The 14,630-nt window shown below is 53.0% G+C and overlaps 1 protein-coding gene across 3 annotated transcripts in view; it reads right to left on the bottom strand.

Annotated features, from left to right (window-relative positions):
* The window catches only part of DTX2 (deltex E3 ubiquitin ligase 2), a 36,306-nt gene that overhangs the window by 19,275 nt on the left and 2,401 nt on the right, over positions 1–14,630 (bottom strand). For all 3 annotated transcript variants that reach the window (XM_032872471.1, XM_032872470.1, XM_032872472.1), the window contains exons 3-4: positions 3,155–3,511; positions 382–1,018 (exon numbers count right to left, since the gene is read on the bottom strand). In XM_032872471.1, coding sequence (XP_032728362.1) covers positions 382–1,018; positions 3,155–3,422 — 905 coding nt within the window. In that variant the 5' untranslated portion in view covers positions 3,423–3,511. The remainder of the gene's footprint in view (positions 1–381; positions 1,019–3,154; positions 3,512–14,630) is intronic.

Here is a 14,630-nt window from a genome sequence, read left to right as displayed (position 1 = left end):
CGGGCGGGCACTGCACCCTCCACGTCTGTGTCCTCAGTGCCCGGCACAGAGGAGTCAACGAAACGTCCTCAGGCCCACGGCAGAGCTATGCGGCCCGCAGGAGCAGCCCCAAGGCTCTGCATCAGCCCAGACTCTGCTGAGCGAACGAGACCCACGAGGCAACCGCCGGCACTCAGGCCCTGGAGCTCAGGCGGGCTCTGTGCAAGGCAGGGCTGTGGACGGCCGGCCCCTGGGCACCAGAAGCCACCGAAGGGAGAAGCCAGGAGGCAGGGCCCAGGCCTGCAGGTACGAGGGCGCGTCTTCCCAGCGGAATAAAAGCAGAAACCCAAGCCTGCTGACATGGCGCGCGGGTGGACAAGCTGACCCTCCACGACATGATACCTGGCTCCACCGGCCGCGGACAGTCCTAGGGGCTGGTGCTGCGGTCCCAGGTGGGAGAGGCTGGAGCGGTAGAGGGGCTGGCTCCCCAGGGAGGGTGGCACCCCACCCCAGGGGTTGGTGGTGTTCAGCCGGGGTGCAGACCTAGCCCCAGAGAGCGAGGGCTTGTTGTACGGGGCAAAGGCCTGGTGGGCCCCAAAGACGATGGCGGTCCTGTTGGGGGGCTGGGGGACAGGGTACGCGGGGAGGTTGGTCATGGAGTGGCGGTAGCGGCCTGACACCGGGCCAGTTCCACCGCCATTGAGGCACTGATGGCAAGAGCAGGCGACTGCCGTGTGGCCTGGTGGAGCGATGATGGTGGTCACCGGGTATGGGGCTCCCGCCTGGCGCCGCACACTGCGGCAGAAGCTCGAAGTCTTGTTGGTCTGCGTGTGGGTGGCGTAGTTGACGGTGTAGTTGTACCCCAGGGGAGCCAAGTCCACAAGCTGGTTGCCCTTGGCCACCTGCTGCTCCAGGAAGTCACACACACTGGCTTCGTAAGCCGTCCAGGAGCCATCGTCACTCAACCACTCCCAGACGATGCCCCGGCCAGGGGCCGAATGCTGGGGGAACAGGTGCCTCCGCACGGCCCGCATGGTGCCTGTTCGAAAAGGAGGAGGATACATGAATGGTGAACCTGCTAGCCTCCCCCCAAAAGGGAAGGCGTTTAAAAATTCTCTTCCTACAACCAAAATAAACCAGCGTGGTCACAGTGTGTATAGGGTCGTGCTGCCGTTTGACCTTGAGGCCGGCACCGGCTATGCTTTCCACATTTGGGGCAGGAGGGGCAGAAAGCTTCCTCTACGTGAAGAAACTAGGTGGGGGGTGGCGCTGGGGTGGCTCAATTGGCTGAGCGTCTGCCTTCAGCTCAGGTCATGATCTCAGGGTCCTGGGATCGAGACCCACATCAGGCTCCCTGCTCCGCGGGGAGTCTGCTTCTCCCTCTCCCTCTGTCCCTCCCCCCAAGCTTGTGGTCACTCAAACACGCTCTCAAATAAATAAAATCTAAAAAAAAAAAAAAAAAAGAAGAAGAAGAAAAATGGGCCCACAGGGCTCTAGTGGCAGAATGGGGCCTGTGTTCCTCAGCAGGAGTGGGGGATGCTGGGAACTTGGGTCAAAGAACAGCTGTGGCTCAGAATCCAGGGTTTTTCAAAATATTTCTAGTGATGAAAAATATGCAGACCCACTTAAAAAAAAAAAAAAACTGGAACAAAAACAAAACCAAAATTAAACCATCCATAATCCGGCGATCAAGACCAGCCGACCACACGGCTTATGTGGCCGTGCACTTCCTCCCATCTGGTCTCCTCCACAAAGACACTTAGGCAGCTGACGACCACTCTGAACACTTTTCGGGCTGTTTCCTTGTATTAGGCCGTGAGTATTTCTTATGTCTCTAAAACTTTATAAGACTCATTATTCATGGTTACATGAGTCCCTTACGTGGATGTCCCATTCCCTCTGATTTCTCAAGTAGCAACTCTCAGGAAACACCCTGTGGTTGGCTTATATGCTATTAATAAGCCAAACCCGAAGATTACACAGAAAAAGAAGAAAATGAACTTGGGCCATGCTTCCAACAGCACTTGCCAAAAGATGACCACCACAATTCATTTCTACTGGTCTCCGGACCTCTGCCCGCCACGCCCCCGCCCCTGCCTTGCCTACATGGCAGCCAAAAGGATACTGTTCACCCCCACACCAGACCAGGACACTCCTCTGCCCAAATCCTCCCAGCGCTCCCCCTTTCAGCATAAAAGCCAAAGTCCCTTCAATGGACAACCTGCCCTTTCCTTGGGCCTGTCTTCATTCTTTCCTGGTGACCCGGCCACCTGAGTTCAAACTTTGATCTCTCCCAACACTTTAGGGCTCCATTCCCTGATTGACACCCACTGTGACCTCATGCAATGCACAATTTCCACACGATGCATCTTGCTTGTTGCCTTGCTCAGTGGACTGCAAACACCCGGGAGGCAGGGACCTCCCTCTGCAGCCAGCTGACTAGAAGCCTTAGCCCATGCACTCCCGAGGACCCTGGCGCAGGGATCAGAGAGGCGTTTCTCAATCCCAGCACCAGTGACATCCTGGGCCAAGAATTCTTTGGCAAGGGGCTAGTCCTATGCCTCTTTGCAACATCCCTGGCCTCTACCAATCAGAAGCCAGTGGCTCCCTGCCCCACATGTGTGACCATCAAAAATGTCTCCAAACACTGTCAAGTATCCTGGGGGACAATCACCTCCAGTTGAGAACTGCTGGGTTAGAGGGACAGGGCACAGCTCTAGGAGGAAGTTGGTGGTTCCAGTCTCTGTAATATGGATCAAAACACACAAAAAGCCCACCCTTGAGCACACGGGCGAGTGCACACGGGTGAGTGCAGTAACCCATGTAACCAGGTCACACAGACACGTGCAGCGGCGGCAGGACTCGTTCCTGGGCCCTCCTTACTAGCATCCCACATCCATGCCGGCCTGTCTGCGAGGCCCTCCGATCTCTGCCAGTAGAAGCAGGCCTTCTGGGTTTGGAAAACAAGGGGGGGTCCAGGAGGGCCCCTGCGCGGTGCTCTCAAGGCACTCCCTACTACTAGGAAGTACCTTCTTCACACTGCGCCTGTACCATTCACAGCACCTGCCTCCCAAGCCGACGCGTTTCAGGGACAGGACAAAGCTGTGAGAGTCACTCCTATGTATAACCCCAACACGGGCGCTCGGACGCGTACTAGAGGCAGAAAGTGTCTTACCAGTATCCTGGCGAAACTGGGTCCAGCTGGGGAGGTCAATGATATAAGGGGCCAGCAAGGGGTCAGCTTGGCCCAAGGGGATGCTGTGGGCCAGGCTCCCCACCCCGAAGCGCTGGCCTTTCTGCTGGACAAACTGCTGCTCGATGTAGCTGCAGACGGCGGCACTGTACGGGTGCCAGGTGCCCAGCCCGTCCTGCCATTCCCACACGGCCACCGCCACGGGGCTGGCGTACACCTGAGCCAGGGAAGGGCTTGGGGCCATGGCCATCTTCCCCAGGACTCCCTCTGCTTTCCCAAACGGTTTCAGACCACTCTGGGCTGGAGTCTCGGGGTCATTGCCCAGTGCTTCCGGAAGACCTGTAAAAAGGACAAACAGTTACCAACACACAGAGCGTCCCCCGAGAGTCGGCCTTAGCGCAGGGGCAAAAAAATTCTATTTTTCCACAGTCACTTTTCCCCAATACCTTAAGAGCACTGAGTCGAGGACCTGATCCCGTCTCTTTGCTCAGGCAGCAAGGAAGAATTCAATCAAGCATTCTTCCTGCCTCTTCAAACCTCCAGGGAGATCCAGTGGAGTGAATCCTGGATGCTAATCCCCAGCCAGCTTCTTTTCACCAGTCATTTCCCTCTGACCTAACTACTGAGTGTATCCTTTTCTCCTGCATTTTCATGAGTAAGCCCAAATCCCTCGAGCGCTGAGGCCATGGCCACCCCTCACTTACACTGTGCGGTGGAGACTCTACTATGTCCGAAGCAGGTGTGTTTGTGAGACACCTGCTATGCTACAGACATGAAAGGACTGGGGAGGGGAGGGCTCGGGGACACCTAGAGGGTCAACCACAGAGCTGGGACTCAAAGTACCCCGGTCCTAGCTCCGCCCAGGGCTCCAGGCTGTCCCGGGAGGCATCATTAGCCGCGAAGGGTACCCTAGCTAAACATTACAATCTCACAGATGCTAAAGCCTGGCCTGAAGGCTGCACCCCAATCTGGGCCTCATGGCCACTGGTCAGGCCAGAGGGTTTGCATCCATCTCTGGAGACGCTCCTGTCCTGGCCACCTCAGCCCATCCTCTGCCCTTGTCAAGCCTACTCAGCCTTGAGGCCCAGGCTGCGTGGTTCAGGGACGCTTTCCCTGGCCGCCCATCATGTAAGCTTCTCCCTTGCAGCACCGACCAGAACTCTGATGCCTACAGACACACACAGGTAGGATGACATTCCAGATCTTACTGCCTCTCCAGAGAGCAGCAAGCCGCGAGTCTGCCTGATGCACAGTCTTACTACCAGCCCCCGCAGAGGCCTTGTCCTAAGTGTTGTACACGTATTAGTTCAAAACACTGCTGAGTGGGAAGTAGCCTGCAGCTGTTAGAAGAGGCCACACAGTACCGCGGCAGGCCCCGAGTACCAGAGGAACAGGACCAATTTAGTGACAAATGCCAAATATACTTGTTTCGTGTATGCCTAACAGGCTGACAAAGTGGTACTTTCACTTTGTGACAAGACTCAAAAGGGGTCAAGGTCTTATTGAAGGGCACACAAATACAGCTAAGCGACAACAGAGAGCAAACCAGATCAGCCCAGCTCCAATGCCCATTTCCTGGACAGGAAAGCTCAGCTCGACTCTACCTCGGGTTCCACTTACAGGAGGAGGCAGGACAGAGGAGACTCCGTCCAAAGTCCTGAGCACTGTCAACTGTTACAGCATGATCCCCCACCCAGCCCACAGGGCCCAGGGTTCCCAGTCACAGCATCTGCTCTGATTTCTACACAAACCCCTCACAGACACTGAACTGTCTCCCCATTTTGCAGATAAGGAAACTGAGGCCCACGGAGTGGCGGTGACTTGTTTACACAGCTGGTAACAAGGCTGGGACCCTGGGCTTTTGCTGCTGTCCCTGAGACGACACTGTACTACCAAGGTTTCGAGAAGGCCCAAGACACCTGCCCCACACGGAAGGCAGATCTGAGCAGTGTGTGAGAATGAACAGGCACTGGCTTACTCTACTCGCTGTATCCTCTTTTTTTTTTTTCTTTAAGATTTTATTTATTTGACTGACAGAGATCACAAGTAGGCAGAGAGGCAGGCAGAGAGAGAGGGGGAAGCAGGCTCCCTGCTGAGCGGAGAGCCCGATGCGGGGCTCGATCCCAGGACCCTGGGATCATGACCTGAGCCAAAGGCAGAGGCTTTAACCCACGGAGCCACCCAGGTGCCCCCCTCCCTGTATCATCTTGACAAAGGTACCTAAGCTCACCCAGTTTGCTTTCTCGCACCTGAAAATGATGACACCAACATCTATTCTCAGTGCTTCTCACCGGTGTTCCACCAGCTCTGTACAGAGCACCCAGCACAGCCCCGGCACACAGCAGAGCAGCCAAGCCTGTCTTCCCTCCCTTTCCCTGCCACCCCCACCCCACTCCAGGACCTCCATCCCCACCCTTCAAGTCTGAGGGAGGAGCTGCGGCCCGGGGCGGCACTGAGCACAGGAACGCCAGCAATGGATGAGTCAGGCCTGCAAGAACTCGGGAGCACACCTGCGGGTGCCCGGGCGGCCGACTGCTCCAACGAAAGCACACCTCCCACTCAGGAGGATCAGACCTGAGATGCCCGCGGGCGGGCTGGCTTATTAGTTCCGTGACTGCAATTAGAAGTCTCTGTAACCACATCCAGGTACAAATCACAGGACTGGTTTCAGAGCCCATTAATCCCGAGCCCAGACTTTCCTCCTGGCACCTCCTGGCAGGCATCACTCGTCTCTCAGGCAACGGGGGCCGCGCGTGTATCAACACACGTGGTATGTTCCAGCATGTCCGCGCATCCCCAGATGAACCAACGCGCAGAACTCTGCCAGACAGCCTGAGAGATACCGGCTAGAACAGCAGCTGAGGTTCCCATGAATGCGTCTGGCCGACACACGCCAAGGGCCCAGTCTCACCCAGGCACTGCTAGGGTACTGGAGACCCCGAGAGGAAGAGGACATGGCAAACTGCTACTGTCCCCCATCAGACCACGGCCTCCTCCTTAGGTCCAGCCTAAGGTCCAGCCTAACTCTAGCCAGTGCCAGAACATTCAAAGCCACTGCCCACCGCCTCCCATCTGTCCATCCTGGTGCTACACGTGTCCAGACTCTGGTCCTCTCTCCACCAAGGAACCCAAGCGAATGTGCCCATCTTTCTAGACTCAGCCGCAGCAGCTCCCTCTCCTGAGCCCTCTGACCCACACCCTCACCAGAAAAGCACCGACTCCAACCCCACCCCACCCCGGGCATCTTCCCGGCCTGTTGCACTTATCCCAACACGAACAACTACATTTATTGGTTTCGGTGTCTGTCTCCCCACTGGAACAGGAACTCCCCGAGGGCAGAGCTAGGGCTGACCCGAAGCTGGGGCTTCAGCTCTTCAAATGCCCAATATCCCCAAGGGTCTGAAACACCAGCGGACAAAACAGAGGAGAACCTTCTGCTCCCTGGGGCCTGGGGCACATTTGAAGCGAGGCCCAGCAACACCCACCAGTTTTCCACTTGAACTCGGCAATTACGGGCACACAAGGGCCATGTCAAGGTGCCTGCTCCCTACAACCACCTCAGCCATCGTGAAGCTGTGCTTCAAAAACCTAATTTGTTTCGGCTCTTAATGACAGGGGCTACTGAGGGTGTCCTTAATTATGAAAATAATAATTACTATAATTGGCCATGGAAAAAAAAGCCTCCATCTGGAACTAAACACCTACAATACGGGACTTCTTAAAGAAGTTACAGTATAACCTAATGATGGAATAGGAGTCCTCAAAGATGTTTACAAAAGGCTTATGGACCTAGGGTAATGCTCACAACAAACACGAAATACAGGACACAGAAAAGCAACCGCTCCGCTGTTGGCCAAGCAGGTGTGTCGTTTACTGGACACCTACTGTGGGGCGCTCTGGTCCTCCAGGCTCTCTCATCCCTCAAACACCCTTGAAGGTAGGGTGTGTCCCCCATTTTATAAGGGACAGAACTGAGGCACCTGGCTGGTTCAGTCAGAAGAGCGTGCGACTCCTGATCTCGGGGTCATGTGCTCGAGCCTTACACTGGGGGTAGAGATTACTATAAATAAATAAACTAAAAAAAAAAAAAAAAAAGAAAGAAAGAAGGGGACACCTGGATGTCTCAGTTGGTTAAGCGACTGCCTTCAGCTCTGGTCATGATCCCAGGGTTCTGGGATCGAGCCCCACATTGGGCTCCTTGCTCAGCAGGGAGCCTGCTTCTCCCTCTACCTGCTACTCTGCCTACTTGTGTGCTCTCTCTCTCTCTATCAAATAAATAAATTAAAAAAAAGAAAGAAAAAAAGAAAGAAAAAAGGCTAGGGGCATCTGGGGAGCTCAGTCAGTTAAGCATCCGTCTTCAGGCACACAGGGGACAGCCGCCAAGTCCCAGGGTCCTGGGACCAAGCCTTGCATAGGGCTTCCTGGGAGGGAGCCTGCTTTTCCCTGTCCCTCTGCTGCTCTCCCTGCTTGTACACTCACTCACTCTGTGTCAAAGAAAGAAAAGAGAAAGAGAGAGAGAAAAATCTTTTAAATAAATAAAGGCTGGAAGGAACAACTCTAAAACGTTAACAGGAGTGAGGGAATTATGGTTTGGTTTGGTTTGACCCCTTTGTGTACCTGTAAATGTTCCACAATGGTCATATTACTTCTTAGGATGAGCCCAAAGTTACTTTCTAAAAAATATCAACAACTTTGACCATGAGAAAAATCTTCTTTTTTTTTTAAAGATTTATTTATTTATTTGTCAGAGACAGAGGGAGAGAGAGCGAGCGAGCACAGGCAGACAGAGGCAGAGGGAGAAGCAGGCTCCCTGCCGAGCAAGGAGCCCAATGTGGGACTCGATCCCAGGATGCTGGGATCATGACCTAAGCCGAAGGCAGCCGCTTAACCAACTGAGCCACCCAGGCGTCCCGTGAAAAAAATCTTCTTGCTTTCCTTCACATTCTCTTGCTGGATTTACCTGCAAATCCTGTCCACGGGCGCCGCACTGAGGCACAGAGGACTGCGGCTGTCCTACCGCGGACGTACTGTCACACAAAAGAAAAAAGTTACATGTGTCCCAGAGTCTTCCTATCTGCAAAGGATTTAGAAGAGCTTTAGAACAAGGTCTGAGCTGGCATGAGAATCTTAACGAAAATCACCCTGCCTAACTGTGGGCCTCCGGGTGGGGAAATCACACAAGCGGATCCCACAATGGCTGTGGCCTCCGGGAAGAGGTGTTTTTTGGGTTTTTTGTGGGTGTGGGTTTTTGGGTTTTTTTAAAGATTTTATTTATTTATTTGACAGAGAGAGACAGTGAAAGAGAGAATACAAGCAGGGGGAGTGGGCAGAGGGAGAAGCAGGCTTCCCACCGAGCAGGGAGCCTGAAGCGGGGCTCCATCCCAGGACCCTGGGATCATGCACGACCTGAGCTGAAGGCAGCCGCTTAGTGACTGAGCCACCCAGGTGCACCCCGAGTTTGGTTTTTAAGGCAGTGCTCAGGCTGAGTGATTATCACCTTGCCAACATGTGAGGACCCCATTCCATTCCTCCAAAGCCCACCGAAATAGGTATTGGTTTCATGCATGCCTGGGCTCAGTGGTTCACCTTTCCATCCACTCAGACACAGTGGCCGGCCCCCACCCTCCACTGTCCCGAGGGGAGACGGAGACAGCAGTCAGAACCCACGCACAGACAAGCATGCCCCACCCTTGGTGACTTTGGGACAATCACCTTCCCACTCAGGCGGCTGGATGGGCCCCCCCCCAGTCTGATGAGCACGGGAATCTATTTGCAAACGGGATGGCAAGCTACCCACTGATATGTAAAATGCAAGAATGTGGTGTGCTCTGGACACAGAAATGGCCTCCACGCCCACTTCTCCAGCGGCCCAGGATGCTCTCCTGCAGAATGGAAGAGTTCTGGGGAGCATGGACAGGAAGCCAGCGGCCAATTTCCTAAGCCGCCTCTCCTTCAGGGCCTTTCCAAGAAGCTCGGCCTGAAACTCCACACCCACCAGCCGACACGAGAAGAATGACCTTCCAAGACCTCGGGACAGTGCAGCCAGCCACCCGGGGCCCTGGCAGGAAGCGTTCCCACTGACCCGGGAGAGGCCACTCCTGCACACAAACACGGCTAAGAAATGTCCTACCTGACTAGAAATGTTGCTTTTAATGCAAATTTAAAACAATGGGACATTATTTTTTTTGCCTATCAAAATAGTTTAAAAATAAAAAAAATTAAAAAAAACAAAGCTTAATTTCAACAACTTGATGCCTGCCAGAGTACACGGAGTCCTCCCACCCCTGGGAAGGATAAACCCTTTCCAGAAAAGTGTGCTAATATGTATGGAGTGGTTTAGAAATGTTTACTTGCTTTGCCCCATACTCTAAGGAGATTGTAGAAAACCTCTGGCATAAAGATACTTGCCATATTTTGACCAGGTAAGAGAAGCGTAGAGGAAATTCCACGGAAACCCACTTAAGTGTTTACACCGGCTGCCTTTCAACAAGAGGAACTATAGAAGGCCTCTGGATTGACTTTCTTTTCTTTTTTTTTTTTTTTTAAAGATTTTTATTTATTTATTTGACGGACAGAGATCACAAGTAGACAGAGAGGCAGGCAGAGAGAGAGGAAGGGCGGGGGGAAGCAGGCTCCCCGCCGAGCAGAGAGCCCGACGCGGGACTCGATCCCAGGACCCTGAGATCATGACCCGAGCCGAAGGCAGCGGCTTAACCCACTGAGCCACCCAGGCGCCCCTGGATTGACTTTCTTACCTACCTCAACGCTTCACATTTTCTAAAGTGGGAAAGTATTACTTCCGTTATGAGCAACACATCTCTTTCAAATGCCCAGCACTTTTATTTTTTTTTAACATTTTATTTATTTATTTGACAGAGAGAGAGATCACAAGTAGGCAAAGAAGCAGGTGGGTGGGGGGGGGGATGCAGGCTCCCTGCCAAGCAGAGAGCCCGACGCGGGGCTTGATCCCAGGACCCTGAGATCATGACCCGAGCTGAAGGCAGAGGCTTAACCCACTGAGCCACCCAGGTGCCCCTGCCCAGCACTTTTAAAAGACCATAAATATAAACCAACCCCCCACCCCACCACCATGACTTAGCACGATTACTCTGAAGGCTGCTAACGACCCCAGGGCGGTTTCGCAAGCACACCTCCGCGAAGTACCATGGCACCTCTTTGCCAGGACACATCCCCATCTCTGAGTTCCAAGAAAAGGCATAAAACAGACCATCCACGTCCCTGAACTACCGCAACAGGCAGGCACCGCAGAAGGGGCTTTTGTCTCAAAAACAGATAGCTCAAGCCAGTGCCACCTAGAGCGTACTAGGCTTCTGAGAGACGGAAGGACACGAACACTTGATCTGTCCCTTACACATGGGGCTGCGGGACAGGAAGGGACAACTCCTCTCCTAGTGGGTGCCCGCCTAAGCCTTCCAGGGGCAGGTCAGAGCAGAACCTTCCAAACAGGGCTCAGAAAGCCAACAGGTGGGGCACCTGGCTGGCTCAGTCGGTTGATTTCAGCTCAGGTCATGATCTCAGGGTTGTGAGATCGTGCCCAACCTCAGGCTCTGTGCCGAAGCGGGGGTGGGGGCGCTTTTTTGGGATTTTCTCTCTCCCTCTGCCCCTCCCCCTGCTGTCAATAAATAAATAAATACATAAAAATCAAGCCATGGGGTAGCCAGGGGGCAGGCCCTAGCAACCTTCAATTCCTTGTAGCCAACCTTCTCCACCAGCACAAGAACCACTATGCTGCTCTTTCTCTGCTAGGAGCGAGGTGACCACTAGCAGCTTGTCAGGACAGAGCCCTGGGCCCCAGGCCTCCCCAGGGGGTCAAAATGGGGAGCCGTGGAAGCAGTGGCAGGAGTTAAGCAATGGCCACCAACCAAGGGCTTACAAGGCACCACCCGCTGAGCACTTTACACGGGTTCTTGTTCAAGCCCTGTGGTCCCAGGCACGGGTCTTCGCTTGACTCTACAGATGAGGACGGGAGACAAGAGAAGATAAGCAACCTGTCCAAGAATCCACAGGCCTAAGGCAACCCAAATCTGTTTCCAGAGTCCACCAAGACACAAGGGGTATGCTGACGCTGGACACATCAGCCTGCCAGATAGGTTTTTCCTCGCCAACACAGTTTCCAAGTTTTTTGTTTTGCTTTGTTTTTTTAAACTGAGGTGTTGTTTAAAAATTGGAATATTTACCATTAAAAAAAAAAAAATCCAAATTTCCAGCTTCTGGAAAGCAGAAAAACTGGCAACATTTGCAGCGCTGACCTAGACTCATTACCCATCCAGCAACAACCAGTTGAACCACTATGGTGGCTGGGACACACTGGTCAGGTTACCACAGTTACCGTGACGCCCCGCGACAGCGGTCGGCAAGCTTTTCCCTATGGGCCGAAAGAGAACAGGTTCCAGGCTTTTGCAGAGCACTGGGTGTCTGAGGCAACTATGTGACTCTGCCCCGAGAGGGGGAAACCGGCCACAGACGACGTGCAAACTAAGTGGTTAGTCTACAGCTCCCCGCCCCCCCAACCATCACCGCGCTGCCACCGTCCTGGACCTACTCTCTGAGACAAATACTTCTCTGACTCCATTTCTCTGTCAAAAAGTAGGAAAGTGCCTCTCCCTCTACAGACACGGCTTTCCACAGCAACTTAGGAGGAACTACTGCTTGAGGCTCTCCACCCTGTGAAATCTTTCCTACACCCACTCCTGCCCACAGGCAGAAGGGGGCTCTTCTAACAACCAATGTCCATGTAACATCTGAGCCCAAGTGTCTCCTGGCCCTCCGCTAGGACACAGGGTCCTAAAGGCAAGGACTAAGGTCAGGAAAAGAGGTATTAACGAGACACAGAGGGGCAGCTGGGTGGCTCAGTCTGTTAAGTGTCTGCCTTCGGCTCAGGTCACGGTCCCAGGGTCCTGGGATGGAGACCCACATCGGGCTCCCTGCTCAGTGGGGAGCCTGATTCTCCCTCTCCCTCTGCCTGTTGCTCTCTCTCTCTCTCTCTGACAAACAAATAAAACCTTGACAAAAAATAAAATAAATGAAATAAACATGACATCGAATACTGACTACAAAAGAAAACAGCAAGCAACAAAATTTCACTACGTTAAAATTAAGAATGGTTCAACAAGGGGCGCTTGGGTGGCTCAGTGGGTTAAAGCCTCTGCCTCCGGCTCAGGTCATGATCTCAGGGTCCTGGGATCGAGCCCCGCATCGGGCTCTCTGCTCAGCGGGGAGCCTGCTTCCCTTCCTCTCTCTCTCTGCCTGCCTCTCTGCCTACTTGTGATCTGTCAAATAAATAAAATCTTTTAAAAAAAAAAGAATGGTTCAACAAAAGACGGCTTAAATAAAGAAGAAAAAAGAAAACATTCACAATATGAACAAACGGATCAAAATCAAGAATCTGTAAAGAACCCTTATGATCAGTACATAACAAAATGTTGGCAAAAATCACGAGCAAATATTTCACAGGAAACACGTATGCCAACGAGCTTATTTTTATCCCATGTCAGGGTCAGGCACACAGAAATCACAATCCCAATGATCCCGTTTTATACCCATTCAATCGGCAAAAATAAAGTCGGCCTGTAGTGAGTGACGGCAGGAACAGGAACACACACACGCTGGTACAACCACTTGAGAAAACAGTCTGGCTTTGTCTGTGAGAGCAGTGCCTTTATTTACCCTATAACCCAGCAAACTGTCACCCCGAAATTCACACCCAAGAACACTTCTCACACATGTGCTACAGATGTGCCGGGAAATGTCCAGAGCAGCACATTTGCAACAGCAGAAACCTAGGAACAACCCCGTGCCCATCAGCGGGAGATTAGATGCATGACTGTCGTGTGCTCACTCCATGGATTACTTGGCAGTGAAAACAAATGAACCAGACGACGACATGCAGTAATTCAGATAAATCTCAACAATGTATTTTTTTTTCCCCCTTAGAAACACACAGGTATGGTAAAACTACCCCAAGGGGATACTGGTTAGCTCAGGATGGGGAGAAAGATCAAAGGATTACACATATACTTTCCTTTCAAGCTTTTGGTTTGGGTCAATGGAATGCAGGCGCTGGCTACATTCATTAAAAATCCCTTAGGAGGGGCGCCTGGGTGGCTCAGTGGGTTGAAGCCTCTGCCTTCGGCTCAGGTCATGGTCCCAGGGTCCTGGGATCGAGCCCGCATCGGGCTCTCTGCTCAGTGGGGAGCCTGCTTCCCTTCCTCTCTCTCTGGTTGCCTCTCTGCCTACCTGTGATCTCTGTCAAATAAATGAAATCTTTAAAAATAAAAAAATCCCTTAGGAAATAAATAAAAGCAAGCCGCGCGTGAACGGTGATGAGTGTAAATTAAGCCAGCTCTGTGTTTACCCAAGGTAAACGTTAAAAGAAACACATCTTACCCCAAGCGCCAAGCACTAGCCCTGGCACCCAGTTTCTGTGGGGCCCGTGGCCCCATTCCTGTTGGCCCCTTGGGCACCTTCCATGTCTGAAGCCTGACTCACCTTCCTTCCTAATTCTGCTTCCCCCCGTGGAGTCCCTGCCCCAGGCAGTTAGGAGAAAAACCTGGATTTCTAGCTCTTCACCACCTTTCCTGACAGCCCTGCAGCTGCCATGGCTTGCTCTCGCCTCTTTCCTCACCTCCTCAGCCCCTGCTGCCAGCATCAGCTTTGGACCTTAATGCCTCTCACCCTGGTAAGTATTCTCTTCCAACTGGCTTCTCCAGCGGTCCCTCCTGGTCCACCTGAGAGCCGCGTGCAAGACAGAACCTCCCAAAGTATACCTCCAGAACACATTTCAAGTTCCTTGGGTTGACACTGAAAGCCCATCGCAATCTGGTCCCTCCCTATCACCAGTATTTGCTAGCGCACTTGCTTTCAGTACCCTCTTTTGGTCTACACCTCCCCTTCCCCAACCCAACCGTCCCCAACAGTTTAAGTGACAACGCCCCCCACCTCCCCCCATACACCCAGCTGTCCCACCTCCGTGCCTTGGCTCCGTGCAGAATTTGCCCACCTGGCCCCTCGTCCTCCCCCTACCCATACTTCCAAGACGCAGTTTAAACAGCACGGCCATGGGTGCCTGGGTGGCTCAGTTGGTTAAGCGACCGCCTTCGGCTCGGGTCATGATCCCAGGGTCCTGGGATCCAGCCCCGCATTGGGCTCCCTGCTCAGTGGGGAGCCTGCTTCTCCCTCTCTCTCTGCCTGCTGCTCTGCCTGCTTGTGCTCTCTCGCTCTCTGTGTCAAATAAATAAATAAAATCTTAAAAAACAAAACAACAGTTTAAACAGCACGGCCATGATGCCTCAAGGCACCCAACTAAAAGAAAACACCCTCTTATCAACTTCCACAGCCCTTGTCTGCCCGGTACAGTTCTCTACGTCCATTCTATCTCTTCAAAGGGGCTATAAGCAAACCGAAGGCAACGTCTCATGTCTAACTCCCCGACTATCAG

Source organism: Lontra canadensis, unplaced genomic scaffold, assembly GCF_010015895.1.
Source record: "Lontra canadensis isolate GAN:19392208 unplaced genomic scaffold, GSC_riverotter_1.0 scaffold45, whole genome shotgun sequence".
Classification (NCBI taxonomy): Eukaryota; Metazoa; Chordata; class Mammalia; order Carnivora; family Mustelidae; genus Lontra; species Lontra canadensis.
This window is presented reverse-complemented; position numbering and strand designations above follow the sequence as displayed.